Source organism: Poeciliopsis prolifica, unplaced genomic scaffold (assembly GCF_027474105.1).
Source record: "Poeciliopsis prolifica strain line A6 unplaced genomic scaffold, Auburn_PproV2 SCAFFOLD029, whole genome shotgun sequence".
Classification (NCBI taxonomy): Eukaryota; Metazoa; Chordata; class Actinopteri; order Cyprinodontiformes; family Poeciliidae; genus Poeciliopsis; species Poeciliopsis prolifica.
In genome coordinates this window covers 2,455,397-2,471,571 of record NW_026562404.1, presented here as the reverse complement: position 1 = coordinate 2,471,571, position 16,175 = coordinate 2,455,397, and the positions used below count along the sequence as shown (strand labels likewise).

Genomic DNA, 16,175 nt, shown 5'->3' with positions numbered 1-16,175 from the left:
TGGCACCTGTTCCACGAAGCCTGGGCCTTGTTTAGTCTCCATTAACAAGGCTGCATCAGCAGCTTCTTATTTTAATCACGCCTCAAGTTTTATCGAGGCCCACTGTTTCCTGTCGTGCAGAACAGGGATCGCATCATTAGCAGTGACCCCAGGGTGCCGCAAAAGGTGGGTGCCCGTCATAAAACAACACATAGATAAGAGGGTTGGTTAGGACTCGCCGCTCCCTCTTTTGTTTGGGGGCTGGAGACACTCTGTAAAAGTGTCATGTTCCACAGTCAATCTATCATCCTTTCCCCACTCCTTTAATCATTCTGGGAGTTAGGAAAGGGAAAAGAAAAAAAAAATATGGCTTTGTGCGCTTACTCAGCTGCGAGCCACTTCTGGCTGGGGAGAGTTCAACATCAGAGTTTTAACCCAGACAGTAATTTGCTTGTAGTTTGTGGGTTTTACTTTGTGAGCCAAACTGATTACTCTTTAATGTGCTCGCTTCTTTTCTCCAGGCAACACCATCTCCATTCCCACGGCCACCGGCGCCAAGAAGCGCTTCTGGATCATTGAGGACATGTCTCCGTTCGGCAAACGCCGCAAGACCCCGTCGTCTCGGAAGATGCTGGACGAGGGGATGATGCTGGAGGGCTTCCGGCGCTACGACCTGTACGAGAACTGCAAGGACTCGAGCTGCCAGTTTTCCCTGAAAGTGACCCACTACCATTGCACGCGCGAGAACTGCGGCTACAAGTTCTGTGGCCGCACCCATATGTACAAGCATGCGCAGCACCACGACCGCGTGGACAACCTGGTGCTGGACGACTTCAAGCGCTTCAAGTCCTCGCTCAGCTGCAACTTCCCCGACTGCCAGTTCTCGGGCAACAGCACCCACTTCCACTGCCTGCGCTGCGGCTTCCGCTGCACCGACAGCACCAAGGTGACGGCCCACCGCAAGCACCACGGCAAGCAAGACGTGATCAGCGCCGCCGGCTTCTGCCAGTTCAGCTCCAGCGTCGACTGTGAAGTTCCCGACTGCAAATATAAGCTCAAGTGCTCGCACTTCCACTGCACCTTCCCCGAGTGCAAGCACACGGTGGTGGGGATGTCCCAGATGGATTCCCACAAGAGGAAGCACGAGAAGCAGGAGCGGGGCGAGCTGCCATCCGTGTCGCCCAAGCAGGAGGGGTTGCACCACCTTGTTGGGAGCATGGCGCCGGTTGCTCCCACCTCACTGGGCGTGACAACGTCCTCCCCAGGCGGCCTCCACAGCCTGTCCCATAACATCAATAGCAGTGTCCCCTCCATGATCTACCAGCCAGGGGGCCTCGCCTCCGACTACAACCACTCTTACCCGCCGTCCTCCATCAGCCTAGACAGCTCCCTCAACCTGAGCACCAACACCAGCAGCTCCCTGTTCTTCCTGAAGAACGCGGCCGGTCTGGGCCTCAGCGACTCGCTGGATCTCAGCAAGAAGTTGCACCTCGACGCGGCGCGGCCGGCACACAACGCCAAATCCCAGCTGGACGACACGGGGACGTCCGGAGAAGCTGAGGACGACCTGTCGCCGGACGAGGAGGTGCACGCCGAGGAGGAGGATGAGGACGAGGACGAGGAGGAGGAGGAAGAAGAGGATGACCTCAACACTGACTCGAACGACGACTCAGCGCAGGAGCCTGACGGCGACAAGGACAACGGCGAAGGCTTCGGTGCTTCCGTAAACCACATTGATACTTCCCAGTTGCAAAAGCAAGATGCTGACCCATAAAACAATCAAACCCAGTGGGGACTGTAGGAACTGCAGAAACATTCTGTGTACCACCAATAAACAGGAAGTGGCCTCATTCATCACGCTCAAAAACAACAACAGCAGCGGCGCCGGTGTGACAGAAAACGACGGGCCCACCGAAACGATTCATCGAGATGTTTACAAAACGACCAACATTATGAATTCAATTATGCATTAAAGAAAAAAAAACGAGACAGAGACAAACAGATTTTGGGCAGCCGTGTAAAGCATTTTACTACACATCAGTCTTTTTTGTGTGCGTGCATGTTTGACTTTAATTTATTTTTATTTCTTTCACATTTTTTGTGTGTGGAAAAAAAAACACTTCACAAAAAACAAAAACAAATCTCTCTATATAACTATATATGTAGGTGTGTGCGTGCGTGCGTGTGGGTGCGTGTACGAATGATGATTATTGAGAAAAAGGAAAATTTCTGGCAACATGAACTGCAAAGAAAAAGGGATGTGAATCACTAAGAGGAGCAGGATGTGTTTCATAATTTGATCTTTAGTTCTGTATTGTTATTATCATATTTGTTATTATTAATTATTGTTATTAGACACTGAGAGAAAGGAGCTACTTGTTCCATTCTCTTTGGTATACTTTGTTCTCACATGGGATTGACCGACAGTCGGCTCTATCTCAGCCTCAACAGTTCTCTCTTCCTGAAATCTGCTAAAAAAAAAAAGCCCAGTGCAAGCGTACTTTGTAACCCGGCCCACCACCTCGAGTGGAGGAATCAAGTTTGTGCGTGAATAGTGCACTTTTATATTATCTGACCACGAAGAAAATGGAGATGACAGATAACTCATGAATATGTTTAACAATGTTTTTGTTAACATTTGCATCTTTTGCATCAAAATTTATTTTTTGTTTTGTTTTTTGTTTTGAGATCATATTGACGTTCGAGCGAGGCAGGGTGGTTATGACGTTCAGTTTTGGGGGGAGGGGGTCGGATGCAGCCACATGGGAAGCATCAGGGAAGTGTGTTATATGTTGAAAATGTACAGACCGAAAAAAATGTCCAGCTGGCATTTTTTTTTTCTATTTTTTTTCCATTAACTATGGCTGTGGTTGAGCTCCTGTTGTAATGCTTTTTATTTAATATTTATGTGTTCTTCCAAATGAGAAAAAAAAATTTTAGGGTGTTATTGCACTTTTTAGGTTCATTTTTACCGTCTGAAACAATAACAATTAAAAAAAAAAAAGAAATTAAGAATGATATATATCATTTAACAGGGAATTTGCTTTAAAGATGTTTTAGTTCACTTTTTTTTTTTTTTTTTTGCTTTTATGCACAAATAGATGTTAGTGTGACAACAAACTGTTGTTCTGTGGTTTATTTAAAAACTTTTTCTTTTTTGCTTCTTCTGTGATTGGACGGTTTGAAATTATATATATATATATATATATATATATATATATATATATATATATATATATATATATATATATATATATATATATATATATATATATATATATATATATATAAAGGAACTGTGTCGCGCCAAAACATAAATAAAGAAAAGGCGCCTTCTGATATGAAACACTAAGATGAACTGTGATTTTTAAAGAATTCGTAAAATGCTTCGCTTATTGTAGCGCTAAATTATAAATCTGTCAGAACCTCGCTTTGTTTTTTTTTTTTTATTGAGCAAACTTGTACGACTGACGAGTGGACACACTGAATTATCTCCTGAGCTTGGCATTGGAAATAAATGATCATGATATAGGGAATAATAATAATAATGTGTGTAAGTGATATTCCTCCGGATATTGTTTTGAGAAGAAAAAAAAAGGGAAAAAAAAAGGTTGTACAGTATTTTCCTCTGTAAAAAAATACCTATATATGAACAAAATGCTCTTTGATGAACGGGTTCCTTTAAAGAAGAAAATCCCTAAAAAGGAGAAATGACTAATAAAAAAAGGTTAAAGATTCGAATAGCCTCATTATAGTTTGCTTGTGTGAGTCAGCTTTTTATGTTTTCGCTCTTCTTTCTATTTTCCAAACTCTGCCAGAAGCTCAAAACTCAAATACACTGATCTGAATTCATTCCCTGGTGTTTCCTGTTTATTTTATTTACTTCTGCTCTTATTAGTTTGAAATTCTCAGTTTGTCTCCACTTTGCCCATCTTCGCTCACAGACTGAACTGCCTCCTCAACGTTGTTGCAAAGCGGGAGCTGCCATTTGTTTTGTTTTCTCATCAGTTACCGACATAACTTGGATCCCGTGTGTGTGCACGCACATGTGTGTGTGCGTGTGTGGGTGTGTGTGTGTATGTGTACAGAGGAGTAAAATGTTGAGGAAAAAAAATAAAGAAACTGTAATTATTATGACAGCGAACATGTAGTATTTGACAGTGATCCAGCCTGAGGACATTATGGAGTGGAAAAGTGCATGAGGAGGAGATTTATTTGGCAGGGATTGGAACTACAGACCTGTGGTTCTGTTCTCCATTTCAGACCAGCATCCTAAGCACCAGTTGCGAATATTTTCTGTTTTATTGAAACCCAACTGGAGGATTTTTCTCACTTAATTGAAAGACGTCAATTGAGAACTGAAGAAAAAACAGCAAGAATAGGGGCAAAAAAAATCAGAGCTTCTCCACTTCAGAACCTTTTGCTTCACAAAAGTATTCACACCCCTTAAAAGTTTTTTTTTTTTCATTGTATCACCACAACCTGTTCCAATTGGATTTCATGTGATAGATTGACACAAGATAGCACATCAAGGTGAAGCTGAATTAGAAATGTTCTTTTAGATTCACTTGAAATTAGAAAGGATATGCCGCAAATGCAAACTTATTGATCTCGACTGGATGCACAAAGAGAGGATTAATTAGAGAACCAACAGACAAGTCAACTCTGGATGAGCTGCTGAGATCAGCAGTTCAGGTGGGGAATCAATAGTTAACTTTGAGTCAAGTGTCTTTTTCAGTCTGGCTTTCATTGAAGACTACTGAAAAAAAAAGGCATGGTAGAAAGGAAGACTCAAGGAAAAGGTCCTTTGGTCAAATGAGACCGAGCTGGAACTGACATACTCAACATGTGGAGAACGCTCCGTCCCCACAGTGAAACATGATAGAGGTGTATCATGGTGTACTATTAGAACGGACTAGTCAAAGTCCTGCGGTAGATTCCAGTTTGGACTCAGCAGCATTCATCTTTCATCTTGTTGAGTAAATGTGTTAATCTGTCACATAAAGGCCACATAAAATACATTTGCTTCTGGTTGTTACGTGACACAATAGGAAACGGTTTACAGGGCATAAATACTTTAAAGACACCGGCTCTCTGCAGCGCAGTGCTATCAGGGTGCATTTTGTTTTATTATTTGGTTGATTTCTTTTTTTCTTCTTCTCCTTTTGGCCCTGAGGCGTGTGCTGAGTTCTCCTCCCACTCCCGCATGTCATCCAGAGGCCAGTGTGCTGGCTGTCTCTGTCGCCTCGTCTACAGCTGTTCCTGTTCTTCCTTCTTCTCTTCCTTCTGATGTGTTTTTTATTAAAAAAAGAGAAATAGCTGCAAAAAAAAAAAAGAAAAAAAAAAGAAAAAGAAAAAGGACGGGTAAAGGCATCGCCATCTGTCAGCCAGCTGGCATCCTGTATATAAATAAAAAGGAATAAACATTAAAATCAAAACCAGACAGAAATGACCTCCAAAACCTGCATAGGCTGCTGCTGCTGAAATGATCATTTTACTGCTTTAATTAACAGATTAAAAGGATGGCGTAAAAAAGGCGATGAAGAAATAAACAGGCCTTTTTCGAGTGCTGCAGAGCTTTCACAAGACAGCCGCCGTTTCATTTCACATTTTGTAAAACTTATTGCACTTTTAGATTCAAGGCCATCTGTTGTTGGCATTCAGTTTGGCTGGATTTATTGAAGCTTTTGTATATGTATGTATATATTTAAAAAAAAAAAAACGATCTACAATGAACTTTGTTGTTTTTTGGGGGGTTTGTTTTTCTTCTTAAATACACGTTGAATTTTTCTCTTCTGCTCTACTTTCACTTTACCCTCTACTTGCCTATTTCCACTTGAGTCCGGTGCTGTTGATCCACATTGTGCTATATTTTTTTGTTTTCATTTCATTTCTGCACGTCCGATTTGGAGATACGCTTTTACTCCCTGAAATAATAAAAAAAATATATATATAAAAAAAACCCAAGCTGAATACCTTTAGGCATGTTTTCAAGCGTCGATGTGTTTCAAAAGGGAAACTTCTGTTTTTTTTTTAACGAAAACAAAACAAAAAGAAACAAAAAAAACAACAACAAACCTAGAAGTTGCACATGTCGTGAGTGCCAACTGTGCGTGGGGGGCTGTTACCTGACACGCGGCTGGTTGATGTGCCAGGAACAGGTTGGGTGAGCGTGTGAGCAACGCGGAGAGGCAACAGTTGAGGCCCGGGAACATCCAACGACAGGTGTGTGCTGCATATGCGGTCACATGATGCCTATGAGGCAGATTAGGGCTCAAACAGATGAAGCGCTGCTTAATGGCAGCTTTTATTAAGTTCACAAAGCGGGGAGGGGAAGGACGGGCAGGAGGGGGAGAGGAACAGAGGAAAAGCAGGTGGCCGGGCCTGCGCTCGCCTTGATGAAGACAGATATTGTTGAGCGCAGTCTGAAGAAGGGTGGCGCGCTGTGGGAAGGATTTATGGAGATTTGCGTGCCCCTGGACCCGCCGCCTGCCCGTTCCCGAGTCCCGCAGTAATAGACCCGAGAGCGGGAAGAGCTTCAGAGAGGAGAAATGACAGCAGACCAAGAAAAGGAAGGAGGAGGAGAAAGCTTTAAGAGTTGCTGAGCTGGTCGCTCTCTGAATGAAATAATATACATATATGTAACAGGAGCAAGTGTTCAAAAATAAGGACTGGTTCAATGGTAACATGCAGGACAGTATTGTCTTTGTGTGTGATGAAATTACTACTATAAGATAAATTAGACCGTTTTAAAACCAACATTTTGAAAACAAATTCATGTTAAGAACTGATATTCATTTCACGTTTTATTTCTGCACAACACTATATGGTGTTTGCAATCTGATCTGCTTTTAAAGACATTTTATTTTGCATATCTAAATATAGAGTTACTATAATTCACAGAAATCTGAAATGGGTTTACCTGATACTTTTGAAATGAGGCTTACATCAGGTTAATGTATTACTGTAAGGTTTATTCAAATGCTTCTTCTGACATATTCAGTCCCTCGGTCTAACTTTTTCTTTTATTTTACTTGGGATGAAAAAATAAACAAAACAGAACAAGAGCCAAGAAAAGTCCAGGGACAATATGGAGGGAATAAAATGTTATTCATAGAGTGAGCTTATGCAAATACCGACAGACAGACAAAATAATCAAGCTCAGTGAAATTTTAACTTATAAATGGCAAGTGATTGTTTAAGAAATGAATACAACTGTTTTAGTAAATGAGGAATTGATCAAACCCAACTCTGCTTGTCTGGTGAGGAAACTTGGAAAAAAAATATGTGGATTTATTACAAAGACACTAAAAACCTTAATGATGAACGAAAACATAAAACTAAAGCAACTGATTTAATAAAAATCTAGTTCCTGGTAAAATTGTTCATAATTACAGTAAAACTAATAAAATCTGAGCAAATAAATAATTATGAACTCTGACCCAAGGGTCAAACTGAAACGATCCACTCAAGGTGTCCTTCATCTCTGAAGGTTTGATGAATCTCTTCTCGCTGGTATTGATGTCATAAACTGAAAAATGCAACAAATTTATTTCATTTCTGCATTTCTTTTTCTGACACAGCAGTATGTTTCACACTTAAGGCTCTGATTAAATTTAGCTACTTGAAATGGTGAGGGAGACCAGAAGCAGAATTATTTTATTTAGTCCAAAAGCTCTCCGTTGTTAGAATCTGATGGCGGTTCATGAATGCATGATTGATAAGGCAGCACTTCACCTGGTTATAAATCCAGCCTGATGAAGACAAAAGGGTTGAATTACTCGCAGTGAGAGTAATTCAGCATATAAAGCGCTGGTCCTTCAGTCAGTCCTCAGCTATTCCTCAAAGAGGTTCCAGTAGTTAGCAGCACTGGCACCTGATGCATACAGACAGAAATGAGGGTCACTGCAGTTTGAAGAGACAGAGAAGATGTCACAGACCGTCAAGCCAACTTGCAAGTCACATCAGAGTTTCTTCTGAATGGGATTTCAATCATGGGACTGTCATTTTATTTACCTTTGTACCTATGTCTCTTAAAAAAACAAAAAACAAAAAAAAACTGCATGTAGAAGTAAATAGTAATCAATGGTAATGTACACTAAAAATGTATTCTGTGTTTAACTACTTATTAGTTAAACACTAATTAATTAGGGTACCTGTACAAACATGTCAGGTAATATAATAAACTACAGACAACAATATCACTAGTATAGATTTAAAAAAAAAAAAAAAACTTCACCACAGATGACTGCGTTTAACATGGTCAATCAACTGCAAAGTTGATTACCTGAATGTTTTAGTAGCTATAATACTATTTGAACTAGTTTCCATGGCATCTGCCACCAAATGTTACAGTCATTTCCAGATAGTTTTTTGCTTTTTACATTGCAAAAATTGTTACATTGTTTCATATATTATATTATATTATATTATATTATATTATATTATATTATATTATATTATATTATATTATATTATATTATATTATATTATAGCTTACAGAATTGAGGACTCCCAACAATAAATATTGATGGATAAGCCTCGCTGCTGCGCAGAAGTTATCTGTTTACAGAATACTAATAATATCAGTGGAAAGTTGAGTGGAAGAAAGAAGTAGAGCAGAAAAGATTTTATTTTTTATTAGAACTTATATACCTTTATTTTGGGATGGCCCTCCCACAGCCCTGAATCAAGTTACCCTTTTAACAATAATATTCCTTTTACATGCTTTTATAATCCTCTGGAAGGTGCCTGCATCATTTCATATGACAAACAAACTATTTGCCAGGAATTTGAATAATTTAGGACCGAACTATCCAAAATTATAAAATGGTGAAATCTTTACAAGAGAGCTTGACAGCTGTCTGATTTAGACAGAGTGATGCTGCAGCTGATATATGAATCACTTGTGTGATAATCATCAACATTTTTTATGCCTAAAATGTAATGCCGTCCAGGCCTCTGAAAATAAGAGAGCCATTTCGTAGCACGAGTCCAACTCATAATATCTTTGTTGTCGATGCACCCACAGGTGTGGAGTGTCCAGAGTATTGCTTATATATAACATGTCTGCCCCGCTCATTTTACTGCTTCATTGGACCATTTATAGTTCAAGATTTTGGATGAGATCTATGCCTCTCATCTCTCTCTGCGCTCTGCCCCTGTCAGACCCCTCTTTAAATCCCCTGCCCTTTTGCAATAGATGTTCATTTATCTATTTTTGCATGTGTATGAGCTTATTTTGGAAAGACCTCAGTCACACTGCAAAAAGAAAAAAGAAAAAGAAGGGGGGGGCAGGCTGTGAGAAAAAAAGGAGCTTTGCCATTGGTAGCAGCTGTTGCTGCTGAGACACCTCGGAGGAAATGGAGAATTGGACGCACACTCATCCAATTTACCATTAACAAGACCTTATTGGATGCAGGCCCCTCCGAAACATGTGGCTTTGCCTTATGTGGCTCTGCTCCTACATATGCGCTGCTGTTCCTCTTGAATACATGTGACAGAGGTCTGTGATATTACTGGCATCTGAGATCTGGGATCAAAGAGGGACAGACAAAAAAACAAAAAAAACAAAGGTAATTCAAAAGAACAGTATAGTCTCTGTGACAGTCTAGAAAAATAAAGTTGTGTTTAAAACTTTAAGAATAACATGGATTTCCACATATTTGGAAAATAAAATGGCTGCAAAAGGAAAGTCTGACATGCAGCATGAGACCGTTTCAAACATCAAACGCTCAATCTGGCCCACAAAACGTACGATTTCCGGGAATTTTATAGTTTCCACATTTATGCACAGCCACATTAAGGGAGCAAGGTTTTGATTGAGCTTTTTTTTTTTTTTTTTTTTTTTTTTTTTACAAGAACTGACTTCATGTTCTTTCCACTTTTTTTTCCTCTTACAAATATGCCATCTTTTGAAGATATTATTGGAAACAGTACGATACCTGCATGTATTCTCTACATTACGATTTTGTTCTCTGTTCCATAAACACGTCACATTCTTCAGAGAGCAGTGTGTATCTAGAAGGAATCTTTGCCTTTCAACACATTTTCAGAAAGGACACATAGATAACAACCCTGGTTGTTCTCACAGTTTTTTGCCAGAATGTTCAGTTGATGAAAACAAATAGTACTTCTGTTTTTTACCTCCAAAAACCAGAGAAACTGGATTGAGCTCCGGGCTCTGTGCGCACATGCACACGGAGCTGAACAAAGCGGCCAGAAACTGCTGATCTGATCATTGTGGTGATGACTCACAACATTTTTATTGTTTTTCTTTGAAAAGCTTAAATCGTTTTTTGTTTTTTATGTCCACACAATGATGTCAGGGTTTATTACAGGGCAGAATTTATTGTTTATTTTTAAATTCAAATCCATGAGGCTTTTTGAACTTCCAGTGCTTTCACTATTCGCACCTTCTAGACTTTCACACATTTTGTCACATTAGAGCCATTTGGACGATAAGAAAATTTATCAATGGCTTTCAAAGTATTTTTCAAATAAAAATCTGGAAAGTTTGTATTCGGTGTCTTTTAATCTGATACTGGTCAGTAAAATCTTCAGATGAAGAGTATCAGCTTTTGTTCGATTGGAATGTGGTGTGGACTTTGACTCGGCCATTATAACATTGAACCATGCATTGATCTGAATTGTCCCACTGTATCTGTACGGCTATCAACTCTAGCCTCAACCTCCACAAAGCCCTGGATACTGTAAATCATGAGCTACTGTTAAACAAATGATCATTTCCTTAATCCTTCCGCCGTCCTAGCGTGCCGCTCTGGAGGGCAACGGCAAATGTCACGGTCAGACAGCAAGGGGGTTTGAACTGTCAGACTGTCAGTTTTCGAAACCACATCCAAAAAACCTTCATAAAAGTGCACACAGGACCAGTGTTACCCTGTGTAGAAACCACAGAGGTCCAAATAACCTTGGTCTTAAGAAGCCAACTTCTTAAGACCAAGGAAGGCTTTCATATAAACATGTAATATTGGATAAATGATAGGCAACAGTGTGCAATGGTTAAAATGTGAATGTCTCCTTTAAAAACATGTAATGTGAATGTTAAGTCACAGAGCTCAATGTTAGGTCTACTGCTTTTTTCCTTATACATCAAATAAATTTGTGTGTAAAGCAAATACGGTTATGTACGCTGATGATACTGTAATATATTATCATAATGAAACTGTAGAAGACGTTTTCCATGCAGGTTTCCATTTGGTGGAAAAAATGCTTAAGTGCGTAAGTCCACTTCAATGTTTTTAAGAAATTGCCACTGACTTCTTAATTGTTCCTATGCATTGATAAAAGTCAAAAATTAAAGAATGTCAATGAATTCAAATAGTTGGCTATTGCATTTAATCCATATTTAAACTAAAGAAAAAGCAACATTAAAATGATCAAACATATTCAAATGAAATTTATGAAGTTGTAGATCTATAAGAAACACATAAATTAGGACTCTATATAACTTGACTGAGCACCGAGGAGGTAATTGAGGCGTTTGGTGAAGGCGTGGTGGACCAGGACACATCTCGAGGCTTCAGGACATTGATGATGTCCTGGGCTACGGATGACGGCTGCAGTCGTGTCACTGACCTAAAAATTTGGGAAAATGCTGCTCTGGGCACAAAACGCACTTCTGTTCCCTAATCCAACAAGGACACATTTTCATAGAAGGGGAGGGTGTCGAGGCTGAAGCGTGAATTGCGGCACAATGGATGTTATTGGTAAACACCCAGTTGTCATGCTACCAAAAACAAACAAAATTCCCAATGGAAAGATTAGCTCTGAGGCTCCTTTTAAACAGCGTGTGAAAAATGAGCCTCCTGTCTACCCGGTTACATAAATGTTTACTGAGAAATACCAAACATTGTGTTCTATTTGTTTTACTTTGCTTGTGGTTTGACTATTACTGTAGATTAGTCATCACCAGAGTTAAACAGAGCCCTGCAGGGAGAACAAACACCAAGCAGCAGGCTGCAACCAGGAAGACGTGTTTGAAATGGTTGATCCGTGCTGGCCCGTAGCCACGTGGCTCATTACATTTCAAGTAGTTTGCTGCAGAATTGGACCAGGGGTCTTCAAAGTTGAGTGGGGGGACCATTTAATCACTTCATAAGTGTGATCCAAAATGAGAGAGCTTAAGGCAAAAAGTCAGATGGGCCATCTCTCTTTCTCTCTCTCTCTGTATGTGTGTCAGTAGCCAGAATGATTTTTTTTTTTTTCGTTTTCATTGCGCTTCAGCTGAGCGCTGAAACCAAGGCCTGCCGCCTCTGCTTCTGCTGCCTTTCTTGGCAAACGGAGAACTTCTTAAGCACTAAGCTGTAAATTTGCTTAATTTGACATGAGTCCGAGGGGAACAGGATCATTTTCTTTCGGGGGAGGGGGAGGAGAAAAAAAGCCTGGCATATTGGCTGACAATAAGCTGAAATGGTCCAACATGGTGTTTCTGCCGCGTGACGACGGCTCGAACACGGAACAAGACGGCGTTCAAGAGAGCCGTAAAACCGTTTGAGTCTGGCACCGGCGCCCGGGTGACTCATTTTCATGTTAATGACGAGAAAGCCTCTCAGCTGTAATTTCCTAGAGACAAGAAAAAGTAAAAAAAAAAAAAAAAAAAAAAACTGACTACAAAGCGCCTCGGAGTGGTTCATCTGCTTGCAGACACGAGGACGTAAGGAACTGAGAGAGAGCGCGTACGCACCGGGATTAAGCCGCTTCGGCAGCTTCCTCTGTTTCTCGTGAAAAAGCCTCAAATATATATGGTTGCAAAACGTTCCAAACGTTTCTCTGTTTTCGTTTTGCTTTTGAACGGTCAACAAAAAAATAAATAAATAAATAAAAATAAAAAAAAATGAAGTTGGATGGAAAAGCACAAGGCTTTGGTTACAGAAGTTGAAGCAAAACAGAAAGTATTTGCTGTACATGGGAGTCATGAATTCTATTGTGGGGGAAAACCTGAATCTCAAGCAGGAAACTGAGATGAAAGGAACAGTTTGCTTTGAAAAGACTATATGGTGGATTTATTAAATGACATGAAAGTCATTCCTTACAGTTGAAACCGGATAGTCACATGCACTGTATAAATAGAAACATGACCTTTCTTTTCTTGCTTTCTGGCATTCAGTCAGACCAAACTTTTCCAGTATTTGGGCAATTAGGAGTAGTACAATTATTTACATGTTTGTGTTACATGTTAAATTGTTAGCGGGCGTCTCCGTTTGTCTCCAAGAGAAAAACAAAAACAAAAAACTTCATCAGAGTCCATCCGTCCATCCCTTTGTATAAAGAAAAGTGGAAAACAAGGGTCTGGTTTTTGCCAGGTCTACTGTATATTTACATCTAAAAGCTTTAGTCTCTTTTTAAATTATTAAAGTTCATAAGTGCCATTGCTAAAGGTCAATGGCCTTTAACAATGGCCATTGCCAGGTTGCAGATGCTTGGTCTAAGTGAAACTCGTTGATAACTTTTGCACCGACCTACTCTGACAAGCAGCGAAAAACCACCCTCATTTTCCCCATACAGAAGTGTCTCAGGCAGTTCTCCGCTGGGCGAGATACTGACTTTACATCCTCTCCACAGAACCCCACTTAGAAAATTCACCTCCAGCATATAAATCACGAACACTGCAGTAAGTAAAACAGGGCGTCGAGTCTCTTTTCCAGGATCTAAAAATATATGAAGTCGGAAAAAGTTCACGAGTTCCTCGTGGCCGGTCACCAAATCAAAGCGTATAGCATGTAAATGCATCACAGTCCGATTTATTTCTGCTGGATGACTTCTGGATATTGCGAGGCTCAGATCAACTTGACGACAGCCTTTAAAAAGACTCGTTTCAGTATCACAGCTGTGACCTTCATAAACCAGAGCGGGGCAACAGGTGGCCATCATGTGTGCGCTAATCTTCCACATTATGGTTGTTGATAACAGACACTGCACACCAGCGCTCAGTTAAAACTCAGTAATTTAATATGGAATACATCAGCAATGCGATATTTGTAGCATGGAAGAAGCAAAGGTTGGGGAGATTCTGCTGCTGCTAATATTAGTAAAAGTCTATCATTCACATTGGGTTTCTGTTACCAGAAGAATTCAGAGAACCGCAGACCCTCCGAAACAAGACATCAGGGTGTCCACTGGGGGGAATTTAGGGATTACTTTTTTTTTTTATTTAACTTGCTCTCCTCTTTCCACGAGCGTGAAAACAGTGATTGTATTTCGCCATGACAATCCTGTGCCAATTTGGAAGGGCAAGGTCGAGTGGGCAGTCTTTCAGGGGTTTTTTTTTAAAGGCCGTCTTTCACTGCACATCAGTGCCGGATGGTTGGAAATGTGTGTTTAGACAGCTGGAGGCTACAAAAGAAGAGAGCAATAAGGCCTGTCAGGTGATTTATAAAACAATCAATATTATATAAAACACACAGTATTCATTCACACTTTTGGAAAAACGCTCTATCTATCACAAGATTAATCTGAGCAAAGTAATTTAAATTTCACACAGAGCAGGGAGAAAGCTGTCGTTTGCTTACGTTTTTTTTTAAAATTATTATTATGTTGTTGTTATCAAATGACAAAATAAAATTAATGAGAAAAATTAATTTCCCCCTAAAAATAATAACTGATTGTGCTTCTCTTGCGCACAAAAAATTTAGTAATGATAGCAATGAGTTTTTTACATCGATGTGGAGGAATTTTCTCATTCATCTTCACACAAAAGTTCTAATTCTGCCACTTGTAAGGTATTTTGACCCGTTTAAGGTCATCCTGTAACATCAAAAGCATTGACGCATGTTTTAAAGACAACAGATGCAAGTGAGTTTGAGGTTAAGGTTACAGCCTGATGGTCAAATATTCCTCTTTCCTTGCGCCTCTTTTAACGATTTTGTTGAACAACATGCTGTAAACGTGGCACAGCAGGCACACCAACACAGCACCACCTCTATATTGAAGTCTTTTTGAAATTGTCTTTTAGCTTTATGCCAGAAATAACAAAACACACACTTTCTGAAGAGCTCCACATTTGTTTCGACAGTCTACACCAGAATATTTCACCAAAAGGTTTGGGGATGATCTCTTGTTGAATTTCTTTTGACTAAATTCAAGCTGCCTTCCAGAAATCAGGCCTGGGTGTGACTCCTCAAATGGAACCAAATAATGTGGTTACTTAGTGTTCATTTGTGATTTAACAACCATTTTGACAGCACCCGAGTTATTTTTTCTCCTAATGTTAGCATTTGTTTAATGAGTTGAAAAGTTTTGCTAGAGACCTAAGGCTGGACCGTCACCCCGTTTTCTTCCTCCCTACCTTTCCAGCACCTTCCTGCCTATTACTGAGATGCTTTAGGTGCTTCCACAGTCAGGGTCTGTGATTAGTGTAATTTAAACAAACATCAGCAGGGAACACACCTGTTGCCCCCTGCATAGCCTGCAGAAGCAAACCCTCAGCAGGCTGACAGGCCTTTGCTAAGATAATCCAATTTGAGCACCAGCGTAGAACGAGGGGGTTTTGCATCCTCAATTTTCTCGTTCTCATGTCCATTCTCCTCATCCTCCCGGTGGCTCATTGTTGGACCGTTCAGTAATATTAATCAATCAGATTCCTCTCTTACATCTTCCTCTGCCTGCATATGAGCCCATATTTTGTTCAGGTTCAAGAATTGATTCTGCAACAAAGCCAGTGAAGATCCAGACACAGGCCAAACTGGGTGGGTTTAGAGGTGTGTGTGTGTGATCCCATTTGACTGTTGAGAGTTTATATCGCCGGCGATGACAAAGTGCTTTATGACTTGCCAGTGTTCGCTCGGCCCTGCAATTGAAGCCTTATACGGTCAAACCCCCTCCTCCAATGACCTTGACTTGTCAAATGTTCTCATTTTCACCCAGAAGGAGCCCCGGTGCTCAGCAGCCACTCAGTTGGTGAAACGCTGCTTTTAGAGATGAGCGTTACGATGTGATCTGCGCACACAAACACCTCCGGGAGAGTGCTGAGGAAATTGGGATGTGGCACAAAAAAAAAGGAAACACACAAACAAACAAAAAACACTTCTTGCCTTCAATCTACTTGTACAGGTTTTCATATAATCACAAATAAGAAGTGTCGGGTCTCTGTTTATGTTCCAAACACTGGGGTTTACTGGAATGAAAAACTGCAATTCTTGCAAAAATAAGGATTTACACTGTAGCAGCAAGAGAGT

The 16,175-nt window shown here is 40.3% G+C and overlaps 1 protein-coding gene and 1 long non-coding RNA gene across 6 annotated transcripts in view; one reads left to right on the top strand and one right to left on the bottom strand.

The window, feature by feature from the left end:
• The window catches only part of casz1 (castor zinc finger 1), a 92,642-nt gene extending 89,742 nt beyond the window's left edge, over positions 1-2,900 (top strand). For all 5 annotated transcript variants that reach the window (XM_055049940.1, XM_055049941.1, XM_055049942.1 and 2 more), the window contains one exon: positions 501-2,900. In XM_055049940.1, the coding sequence (XP_054905915.1) occupies positions 501-1,753 (1,253 nt within the window). In that variant the 3' untranslated portion in view covers positions 1,754-2,900. The remainder of the gene's footprint in view (positions 1-500) is intronic.
• Positions 2,901-7,684: 4,784 nt separating this feature from the next.
• LOC129372492 (uncharacterized) lies at positions 7,685-10,211 on the bottom strand. Its single transcript, XR_008607255.1, has 4 exons — positions 10,126-10,211; positions 9,924-10,016; positions 9,375-9,511; positions 7,685-7,855 (listed from the first exon to the last, which is right to left on the bottom strand). It is a non-coding gene; the product is annotated as an uncharacterized LOC129372492 (long non-coding RNA).
• Between the last annotated feature and the right edge of the window lie 5,964 nt (positions 10,212-16,175).